The sequence below is a fragment of the Gobio gobio genome, assembly GCF_949357685.1.
Source record: "Gobio gobio genome assembly, chromosome: 10".
Classification (NCBI taxonomy): Eukaryota; Metazoa; Chordata; class Actinopteri; order Cypriniformes; family Gobionidae; genus Gobio; species Gobio gobio.
This window is the reverse complement of record NC_137116.1, coordinates 11,967,243-11,979,260: the sequence shown is the minus strand read 5'-3', so window position 1 is coordinate 11,979,260 and position 12,018 is coordinate 11,967,243. Positions and strand designations below refer to the sequence as shown.

General features: G+C 38.5%; 1 protein-coding gene across 1 annotated transcript; it reads right to left on the bottom strand.

Annotated features, from left to right (window-relative positions):
• Window positions 1–9,430: 9,430 nt before the first annotated feature.
• On the bottom strand, window positions 9,431–11,092 carry LOC307132839 (zinc finger BED domain-containing protein 5-like; the record flags this gene model as incomplete). Its single annotated transcript, XM_079827416.1, has 1 exon — window positions 9,431–11,092. The coding sequence occupies one exon, from the start codon at window positions 11,090–11,092 to the stop codon at window positions 9,431–9,433; it is 1,662 nt and encodes a 553-aa protein (XP_079683542.1).
• Between the last annotated feature and the right edge of the window lie 926 nt (window positions 11,093–12,018).

Genomic DNA, 12,018 nt, shown 5'->3' with positions numbered 1-12,018 from the left:
ATTGACACTTAATGACATGTTAATGACAAATTCAACTTGTACCACTGTAGTTTAGGTCAAGAAAAATATTAATGACACTGTCATAACATAATTTGATAGAGTATTGACACTTAATGACATGTTAGTGACAAATTCAACTTGCACCACTGTAGTTTAGGTCAAGAAAAATATTAATGACACTGTCATAACATAATTTGATAGAGTATTGACACTTAATGACATGTTAGTGACAAATTCAACTTGCACCACTGTAGTTTAGGTCAAGAAAAATATTAATGACACTGTCATAACATAATTTGATAGAGTATTGACACTTAATGACATGTTAGTGACAAATTCAACTTGTACCACTGAAAAAGTGGTTATAAAAAAATGTATGACATTATAATGTCATGTCAAAACCAACCACATGACAGTTAAATGTAATGTTAACCCATAAAGCCAAAACTTCTTAAGTTTGATGATTAATCTGCTATGTCATGTTTATGACAGACTTATGACAGGTTATGTTGTCTTGGTAATGTCAAGTTGTCATGACAAAGACACTGACAGGTTATGATGTATTGGTTTATGTCAAGTTGTCATAATAAAGACATCTCAAATAATGTCATCTTTGCATTTAAAATGACATAACTGAGCGAATGACACTTAATGACAGTTGTCATAAACATGCATAAAAACTCATTCATATTCATGACATGTGTCATGTCATGATTATGAAGGTGTCATGACAGTCTTATGCACACCCCTTCAAGTAAAGTGTTACCTAAAAATGAAACAAGATTTTAAGGAAAAGGTATAGACAAAAATATAGATTTGGTGAGTTAAAAGAGTTATTTATCTTAAGTTCTTCATGAATGCACTATTAGCTTAGCAAAACATATTTTCCATTCTACATCTGACATATTGTCTCTTTATTGGGGAGGCACATCACACAGTCATCTCCAAGCTAGTGCAGCCTTCTTATTCTAAGAAAGAGTCGTATAAAAAGTAAATCCCACTTATGAATTTGTATCCCTGAACATTTATATAATACAGCCTTTCTCCACAGTCCACTGCCAGAAAAACAATCCTGCCTTTGAGTTATGAGAATAAATGAAAAAATAGAAACATATTTCCAAAGTTTCTTATGTTAATTGCCTATACAAAATGAGAAGTTTATTGTTTCTGTACATTCTTGAACTGCAGGCTGGCAGTTTGGCACACACTGAGTGAACTCTTTGTGGCAAAGTAACGCAACAATGGTTTTCTGAAATGGTGAAGGACTCTCTCTCCCACTTCTTTATTACTTCTGTGAGAAGCTCAACAGGAGACATATGAATGGTTAAGAGGCAGGAAAAATCCACAGGCACCTGCTATGCCCCACCATCAGCCCTTCATTGGTTCCATCTTTTAGAGAGATGTACAGAGCAGGAGTGAGAAACAGAAATAGTGGGAGAAAAGGAGAAGAGTATGAGAGAGGAAGAGTTCAGAAAGAGTACACAAGGGAAAAAGTTTTTAATATGGCACAAGGGACTCGCTGTGGATCCAGCTGGGCTAAGCACACGTTGTGCCTTTCATGGGCTTGTTTAGCCAAAAGAAGGCCAAAGTTATATCCATTTCCTCACGCCACTCCACCCATCTTTAATATTATAATTGAAGTAATAAACCCTGTCCAAGAACACGTAGGGAGAGTTAACGCTCCAGTATGGCATCCCAAACAGAAGGCTGAATATCAAGTCAGAGAAAACATCAAAAAGTGCCCAGCAAACCTCAAACTACTGCAACATCCAAATATGAAGAAAGATGACAAAAGAGGTCTAGTGTGCTGACTACTATTGATGGGACTCACAATTGATTTCTAGAAACTCAAGAAACATTTGATAAATGTAATGCGTCTGTGCTGAATAAAATTATTAATGAAAAAAATAAAATACTTACTGATCACAAACTTTTGAAGGACAGTGTATTTATATATTTATATCAATATTCTTCACTATCAAATTATTCAAGGTATATTTCTAGCTGACATTTCTCTTGCTTTTTTCCTCTCATCTTAGACACTTTTTGCCTTGCAGTACATACTGAGATTACTTTTTTGAAACAACCTTTACACTAAGAGTGCATCTATGAACTGCCTCATTATCTGAGGAAGGTTCCTAGATTTTGGAACAGAGTGACAGTCTTCCTGTCCCAGTCTGACAATGCAACAGAGTATGATATATTTTCCCTGATGAGTGTCACCTTCTGCTCAGCCTTGGCTGTGCATGTTTGATTAAAAGTGTCTGATCTAATTAAAGTATGAAAATGCATTGGTTCCTCATGCAGCTGATATGTTAGGAGATTAGGCCTGTTGAATTTGGCTAAGAGCTGGTGTGCACTGAGGATTTCTGGGCTGAATAATCACGGTCCGGTGGTTGACTGATGGCTGGAGGACCAGAGCGTGTCTGAGACTTATTACAGCAAACTCAGGCCGCAATCCAGAACTTATTCTCTGCTGAACTTTTCACGCTACACGACTCCCATAGTGCAGCTAAAAGCATTATCTGCTCTCAAATCAACATGCACCCTAACGTAACGGATTTGTTTCATAAAAATATCATCTGAACAAGTAACATGTCTGCCACTTTTGTTCTAACCAACTGAGAAAAAAAAGCATAAATAAATGTAACAATAAATCGCTCTACTAACGGTGATTAAATATAACGATCGATTAGCTGCTATAATTTATAACACATATAGCTCATAACACATCAAACTATGCAAATTATTAGTATTGTTATACCTCGTTCTCAAATTGTTAAAGGGTTAGTTCACCCAAAAATGAAAATTATGTCATTAATTACCCATAAAAGGCACTTAAAACGTTGTTACAAAGTCCATCTCACCACAGTGACTCTACAATAATTTTACGATGCGACGACAATAGTTTTTGTGCGCAAAAAAAAATCTAAATAACACCTTTATCCAACTTGTTATTGTCTTCCGTGTGTGCCTCCACGACGCATGCGCGAGAATATGACGTAGATCCGGCGTTCGGACACATGACCCAGAAGCGATTTGTTTACAACCAGAGGAAGACGCGCGTGTCTAAGCTGTTGGATTCTACATTGATCTTGCTTTAGGTCTCGGCGTAGTTCTCAAAATGGGGCTTACGTGTGCATTTCATGGATTCCCGAACGCCGGCTCTGCGTCATATTCTCGCGCATGCGTCGTGGAGGCATACACGGAAGACAAGAACAAGTTGGATAAAGGTGTTATTTAGATTTTTTTTGCGCACAAAAACTATTGTCGTCGCATCGTAAAATTATTGTAGAGTCACTGTGGTGAGATGGACTTTGTAACTACGTTTTAAGTGCCTTTTATGGGTCTTGGGAGTGTAAATGTACTGAATGCCAATGGAGGCCTATCTGAAGCCTTTCTCAGCCATCAGCTTTCAACTAAAATATCTTCATTTGTGTTCCAAATATGAACGGAGGTCTTACGGGTGTCGAACGACATGAGGGTGAGTAATTAATGACAGAATTTTCATTTTTGGGTGAAAATGTTCACAACATCAGCATTGCGTGACTACGTGTATTAAGTGTGTATTAGCGTTACCTGTAAATTTGCATTTCTGTACAGCCTAATCTTTTGCTTTTGACTATGGGTGAATCTCCAGTTGTCACTGATGATTGTCGTTTGGACCTTTCTGGATTACAATCCGCCATCAAAATGATACATTTAATTATTCCAGCTGCTGTGAGAAACATGCGATCTGCTCCTCACATGCGATACTACTACTAGTTGGACTCCTCCTTTATGTATACAGACGTAACATAATGACGCAAAGACATGCTTGAATTTCCCACGGAAACCCACCAGTACCTCTCAAATTATTACACATTTTTACAAGCTTGCCGTTGTGAATTGGGCTAAGGTAAGGGGATAGTTTTGAACTGTGGCTGGTTATGTACTTACTCAAAATTTGAATTTGGATCATTTTTAACCCAAAAAAAGTTACGGACAGCAGCTTTAAACAAACTACAAATAAAAACAAAGTTCACAACCTAGCCTCTTACCCGTTTTCACAATTTTTGAGCATAGCCTGTAAAATTATTGCAATTCATGAATGCTTTAGACAACAGTCCTAGTCATGGTTTATTTTAGACACTTTTTTTTGTTTTTTGTTACTTGACAGTTTTTGGTCAAGTAAAAGCAAGTAGCCATATAACTGAAATAATAATAAAAAACATTACAGAAGTTTAAATTTATTTTTTTTATTTTTGCTTTACTTGCAGTTTAAACAGGCAAAAATGTACCAGTAGGGGTGTAACGATAACTTCATGTCACAATTCGATACATATCACGATGCTGAACTCACAAAGCAATAATATTATTGCGATACTCCAAGACATATCGTAAAAGGTTAACAAAAAATGTACTGTTGATGCTAATTTTGGCTTGGACTTGGTGCTGGTAACCCAATGCACAGGACAATGGACAATGGAATAAAAATATTCATGATTCTGAAGCTGAAGCTGAAAATACAGAATTATTTTAGACGAATATGCTTTCACTCTGACTAGATATATTAAAATATTTACATATTTAAAGAATTATTAAAATAAGATATATTTGCATTCATGCATTATTAATGTGTTATGGTGATGGATTTTGATCACGTCATGATACATGCAGTGTTTAAATTAGTCCAACATAACATGTTGTCAACTATTACGCCCCCCCCCCCCCCGTTGATGTCAACTTTGTTGTTGTAAACATATTTAAGTTAGTGCTGTGAATCGATTAAAAAAATTAACTAATTAATAAAAAAAATTCTGTAATTAATCATGATTAATCGCAAATAAAAAACATTGCTTTAGAGATTTGTATATTTTGTTATATGTATAATGTGTCAAATGTTGAATTAATGCACCGTTGTCACCTCTCAACAGCAAAAGTTTGCAATAAAACAGTTTTGGAAAGTTCATACAGTGCAGGCTCCCACAGGGGCAGATGGACACTGTTTCCCTGTAGCCCAGCCAGTGAAGATGACTGATTGTTCTTCAGGACTGAGCTGCTGCAGACATAACCCCAAGATAAATCACCCTCGCCAAACACCCCTGCCGATACTCCACATGCTTCAAACCGACCTGCGCATCCTTACACCCCCCCCCCCTTTATTTGCATAGAAGCTTCCAATTTTACTCGGCATGCGGGGACACATTTTTCAAAAGAAGCCACATCCATCATTCAAAATTTGCAGGCCGCACTCCTTTTTCCACAAACAGTTGATTGTCATGGCACAGCAAATCTGCCCGTTCTCCTCAGGGAAAGAGGAAGAATTGATGAATCTCTTTTTAAACTCAAATCTGACATATGTAATGGTTTCCATGTTGCGGAGACTTGAAAACAGACATGTTATATTTAAAGGATATCCAGCATTGCCACTAATGGTGGTGGCTTGAAGAGTGAGTGTGAGGAGGAGAGATTTTTTTTGAGTTACTCATAAGGTAATAAGCACTAACATGATCTGCAGGGGCGGGGCCAGAGGGGGGCCTGGGGTGGCACGGGCCACCCCCAAAATGTAATTGGCCACCCCAAGTGCCCCCCCACCCATCAGAGTCGGAAGGTAATATGTTGTTGGACTTGTCAGTATTAATTCTTTACAAGTAGTTCCAGCGGTTTTCTTAACTAAAACTAATATTTTACAGAGCATTGATTTATTTATATTTTATTGTATGCATGCAAGTGGCCACTGCACTCATCCCCCTGTTGTTGTTGTGGTTGTGGAGCGCCTCTGCACTGGAGAGGAACCACTCTACCGTCACGTGTTGTTATCGGAGTAAACAGTGGGCGCAAACGGACGGCGAAGTGCGGTGGTTGGTTTCTCTACTTTAAAGCTTATAAAAAAACATTTGAGCACAAAAATAAACTAAAAATAAGCCAATTCAGGAGCTAGAAGACGCGAATGAGAAGTTGTGCGCTGTGAGAAGAGTGTGTTTGTGTGTGTGTGTGTATGTGTGTGTGTGTGTGTGTGTGTGTGTGTGCTCATCCGAAGCACGCAAACCCGCGTCTCAGATAGCGAGCAAATATTGAGTTCTCTTTAAAGTCTTCCGCCTAAACGGACAAATTCACACAAAAATTGTCAACATGATCGTCTTGAGTATTCTAGCAAACTAATATTCCTGCTGTCTGTGTTTTTAATGTTAATCAAAGTACAAAAGACAAGGAAATCACTCACTGCTTTAGCTTTTATAACTTTAAAGAGCACCTATCATGGAATTTTGAAATGTACCTTTCATGTAGTGTGTAACATAGATCTAAGTGAACAAAAACATCCTGCAAAGTTTTGAAATATGACAGTACACCGTATATATAGTTATTTTCTTTCAAAAGTAAGAGTCGACTCTGAGTCATTTTTAAGAATCGTTAGAAGACCGAAGCTTTTTCTCTGACTAGATGACGTCAACTTGTCAAGTTATTTGAATACGATACGCCCACTTATTGCGCTCCAAGACGCCAGTGAAAACTAGAAAACATCATGGCGACGACACTGTGTTCTGAAGTGCGACTCAAAAGCAAACTTCCCACATAGCAAAATAGGTTTGGCCCAGTGATGGGCCACACATCCCACTTTCACTTGGCCCAAATACATCAATGAATTACGGTACATGACTGGACCAGGTCTGGTTGCCAGAACTCTGGCCACATATGGCCCATGACATAGCCATATCTCAGCCAAATGTATGACTATAGCTGGCCCTATTCTGGTCCTTTTTAGGACCAAACAATTGGTTCCACATGTCAGCCTCAACAAAACCTTGATCTAGCCACTTTATACACACCCTTGGCCCAGATGAAAAATGCCTGAACAACAGTATTCAGAAAAAATATTTATTGTGTCACATTTAAACAAAATAATGTCAATGCCACGTTTCACACAGCTCTTCAACATCTGATTCAGTTAAAGTGGCACTGTACATACATTTGAATTTCTGAGTCAGTTCAGTTAAAGTGGCACTGTACATACATTTGAATATCTGATTCAGTTAAAGTGGCACTGTACATACATTTGAATTTCTGAGTCAGTTCAGTTAAAGTGGCACTGGGCACACTACACAACTCTCAACGTCTGATTCAGTTAAAGTGGCACTGTACATACATTTGAATTTCTGATTCAGTTAAAGTGGCACTGGGCACACTACACAACTCTCAACGTCTGATTCAGTTAAAGTGGCACAGTACATACATTTGAATTTCTGATTCAGTTAAAGTGGCACTGGGCACACTACACAACTCTCAACGTCTGATTCAGTTAAAGTGGCACTGTACATACATTTGAATTTCTGATTCAGTTAAAGTGGCACTGGGCACACTACACAACTCTCAACGTCTGATTCAGTTAAAGTGGCACAGTACATACATTTGAATTTCTGATTCAGTTCAGTTAAAGTGACACTGGGCACACTGCACAACTCTCAACGTCTGATTCAGTTCATGAACAAGTGGCACTTGGGCGCACAACTCTCAACGTCTGATTCAGTTCATGAACAAGCAGCACTTGGGCGCACAACTCTCAACGTCTGATTCAGTTCATGAACAAGCAGCACTTGGGCGCACAACTCTCAACGTCTGATTCAGTTCATGAACAAGCAGCACTTGGGCGCACAACTCTCAACATCTGATTCAGTTCATGAACAAGTGGCACTTGGGCGCACAACTCTCAACATCTGATTCAGTTCATGAACAAGTGGCACTTGGGCGCACAACTCTCAACATCTGATTCAGTTCATGAACAAGTGGCACTTGGGCGCACAACTCTCAACATCTGATTCAGTTCATGAACAAGTGGCACTTGGGCGCACAACTCTCAACGTCTGATTCAGTTCATGAACAAGTGGCACTTGGGCGCACAACTCTCAACATCTGATTCAGTTCATGAACAAGTGGCACTTTGCACACAACTCTTTAACATCCAAACAAGTCGCAAGTCCGTTAACTTGTTGTACTCTCCTGACGCTCTTTTCTCTTCATCCTCTCTCTCCTGCCACCATCCCTATCCGGGGCCAGATATAGCCATCTTTTGATGGTGGAATCAATGTCCTTTTCTGTGGCCGCAGACGTCAGACGGTTACGCCTCACAGCCGCTGAAACATATATGTAAACATGGTTTGAAATTAGCTTCCGTATCAAAAGCTAATGTGGATATTGGATTTTAAAGTACAATTACATTAAAACTGAAGCCATAACCCATTGACAGACATTCTGTAACATCTACACATAGAGACTGTAATTTGATGCAGATCAGTTTAATAATGAGCTGGCACCATCCTCCTACCAGGTTCCAATATGGCTCTATGAGAAAAGCAGTTGCTTTTCACAGAGCCATGTGCAATTTAAAAAGTACAGATATACGGCCGCACTTTAAAAAAAATCTTGGCCTTAGTGCAGTGCTTCTCAATTATTTTCTGTCACGCCCCCCCCTAGGAAGAAGAAAACATTTCGCGCCCCCCAGCTCTCCGCCGCGACTGTAATAGTATAATTTGTCTATAAAATTACACCTCTGCAAAACATTGTATCCTTATTAATATTAAAGAAAAAAGAAATATAGATCAACTTACAACAAAGAATAACTTTATTAACATTGTTTTTTAGTCTGTAGCAGAAAAGACTTAAAATGCATCAATTTGCTTGAAATTTAAAAAATGAAATCAAATTAAACATAATCAATAAATAATAATAAAATTAAATTGATCAGCAACATTAACTCAGGAGCACAATCTATAAAGTCTGTAACAGAAAAGACTTAAAGTGCATAAAACAATTCATTCCTTATTTAAAGTGCAGATTTTTTTTGACCATTTGATACTGAAAAATAGAATATAATCAATAAATAACAATAAATTCTAATTGATCAGGAACATTAACTCAGGAGCACAATATATAAAGTCTGTAACAGAAAAGACTTAAAGTGCATAAAACAATTCATTCCTTATTTAAAGTGTAAACATTTTTTGACCATTTCATACTGAAAAATAAAATGTAATCAATAAATAACAATAAATTCTAATTGATCAGGAACATTAACTCAGAAGCACAATATATAAAGTCTGTAACAGAAAATACTTATAAAGTGCATCATAAAAAAGCAATCCTTATTTAAAGTGTAAACATTTTTTGACCATTTCATACTGAAAAATAAAATGTAATCAATAAATAACAATAAATTCTAATTGATCAGGAACATTAACTCAGAAGCACAATATATTAAGTCTGTAACAGAAAAGACTTAAAGTGCATCATAAAAAAGCAATCCTTATTTAAAGTGTAAACATTTTTTGATCAGGAACATTTAACTCGGCACCACAATATTTAAAACACTTAAAAATGAATTAAACATGTATAAAAAATTTTGTTTTTAAAACATTAAAACTGATTTTTTTTTATCAAAATGAGGAAGTCAGGATTAATGGCTACAATGAGCACGTTTTGCAGTGCACAGCTTTTCGAAGCGGGGTTTGAAGCATGACACTGCAACTCTCAGCTCCTGCTCAATGTTTAGCTGGGACCTGTGCTTGGTCTTCAGTGCAGCAACAGCAGAGAAGCCAGTCTCACAAAGATAAGATGTTGCAAAAGGTAGTAGAATGCCCATGGCCCTCTGCCCTAAGAGTGGATACTGCCTCTCTACACTCAGCCAGAATTCACTCAGTGTCTGTGATGTGAAGCTCAGTCTCAATGTGGAGTCAGACGACATGTCAATGAACTGTTCCTCCTCTGCAGAGCTGAAACCAGGTGGAGCTGGTGAATTGAAAGGATCTCTCACCCAGTCATATTGGGAACTGTTTTCAGGGAAGTACTTTCTAAAGAATCCGATCAGTGATGAAATATGCTCCTTAATATGTGGAATCACTGAGGTGGCATCATAGTCATTAGTGTCAACAAATTCATGCAGGTTCTCGAATGAATCAGTATTTCCTTCATCAAGTCGCCTGCCCCACATTGTAAGCTTTCGAGTGAAAGAGCTGATCTTGTCTGTGACCTGAGGTAGGTGTTTATCTTTCCCTTGAAGCTGTAGATTTAGTTCATTTAGCTTTCCAAATATGTCACTCATGTAGGCCAGTTTTGCCAGGAAGTTCTCATTACTACATTTTTCTGCGAGGTCATACTTGTTCTCCTGCTCCAAAAACATTCTTATCTGCTCTCTGAGTTCATAAACTCGGGACAAGACTTTTCCTCGTGACAGCCACCTTGCTTCACTGTGAAACAGCACAGCTTGATGTTCAGCTCCCATCTCCTCACAGATAGCAGAGAAGACTCTTGTTTTTAGTGGTCTGGTCTTTATAAAATTGACCACACCTACAATGTCGGTCATAATCTCACTTAATTCAGAGGAAAGGTGCCTTGATGCCAGTGCTTCTCTGTGTATTACGCAGTGTGTCCACTCAGCATTAGGTGATGCCTTCTTGATGAGTGCCCGAAGTCCTTTTCTCATCCCTGCCATGGTCTGTGCACCATCACTGCAAACACCAATGCAGTTCTCCCACTTAAGCCCATTCTCAGTCAGGAAGCAGTCCAGTATTTTGTATAGCTCTTCAGCTGTGGCTCTGTCTCTGACATATTTACAAAAAAGTAGATCCTCACACAGGGAGTTTGTCATGTCAAAACGTACATAAGCAATAAACAAACAGTCTTTGTTGCTGTCAGTTGCTTCATCGAACTGTAAGGCAAAACGTTTGTCTTTGAGTTTATCCACCAGCTGTTCTTTAAGATCATTAGCAATGTCATCTATACGTCTGGCGACAGTGTCATTGGACAGAGGGATAGTTTTTAATTTTACAGCACTTGCGTCATCCATCATGACAGAGACCATGTCTAATGCTGCAGGCAGTATCAGCTCCTCTGCTATGGAGTGGGGTTTTTTGCACTGAGCAATTTGGTACGCCACCTTATATGATGCCAACAGTGCTCGCTGGTTTACTGAAGTTGCATTCACAAAGCGGGACGATTGTCGGCAATATTCGGCACGTTTTCGATGAAAAAACTCAAGCGGCTTATCAGCGTGATTGGGGTGTAATGTCTGTAAGTGACGCCTTAATTTATTTGGCTTCATACTGTCCGCTGCCAACATTTTTAGACACAGTAAACATACCGGTCTTTCTTCGTCTCCCACCGTAGTCGCAGTGAAGCCAAGCGCAACATACGCTTCGTCATATTTCCTCGTCTTAGGTTTCGGGAGGCTTAACGTGTTTCCCTCATTATCTCCGTCTCTCTCCGACTTTCTTTTCATCCCTGTTAAATATTTTTCCATGGTGTTTGTTATCTACACTTCATATCTCCTGCTCTTTGATGTGTGCTCTTGTTCGGTGCAAAAAAAACACTTTTTTTTTTGGAAAAAAGTATTTTCCCCGGGGACTCGCGCGCCCCCCCTGGTGTCGCTTCGAGCCCCCCCTGGGGGTCGCGCCCCACTATTTGAGAAGCACTGCCTTAGTGCAATGCTATGATCGGTTCAACATCATTTGTTCAGCAGAAAATAATAAGGACAGTATAAATCATGTGACCCAGTCATGTATGTCTACACTTTTGATTTAAACTGGTCTATGCATGTATATATCACACCAGAATGTCCCGGGTTCCGTTTAAGTGTTAATTGTCAGTTACACTATGTTTTATGGTGTCCTTGTTACACAGCGTAATTGTTCATTTAAGAGTAATATTATTTTACAAGTACTTAGTGTTAGTATTAGGGTTTGGTTTAAAGTTACTGCATTTAACTATTCATAATTAATTATGAATTATATTATAATTATGAACTATTCATAATTGTTATCATTACACTAAGTATGTAACATGCAGCAAGGACACTGTAAAATAAAGAATAACAGACTTGTTTTTCCTCTCCTCTCCTTTGCTCACCACCTCCTCCCTTCTCTGCATACCTTCTTCCTGTCCCCTCCTCTCCTCTCATTTATTACCTCATCCCCTAATTTCTCCACTCTATCCTTTTCCTCTGCCCTTTTTTCCTCTAACATTTCCTCATCTCGTTCTTCTATACTT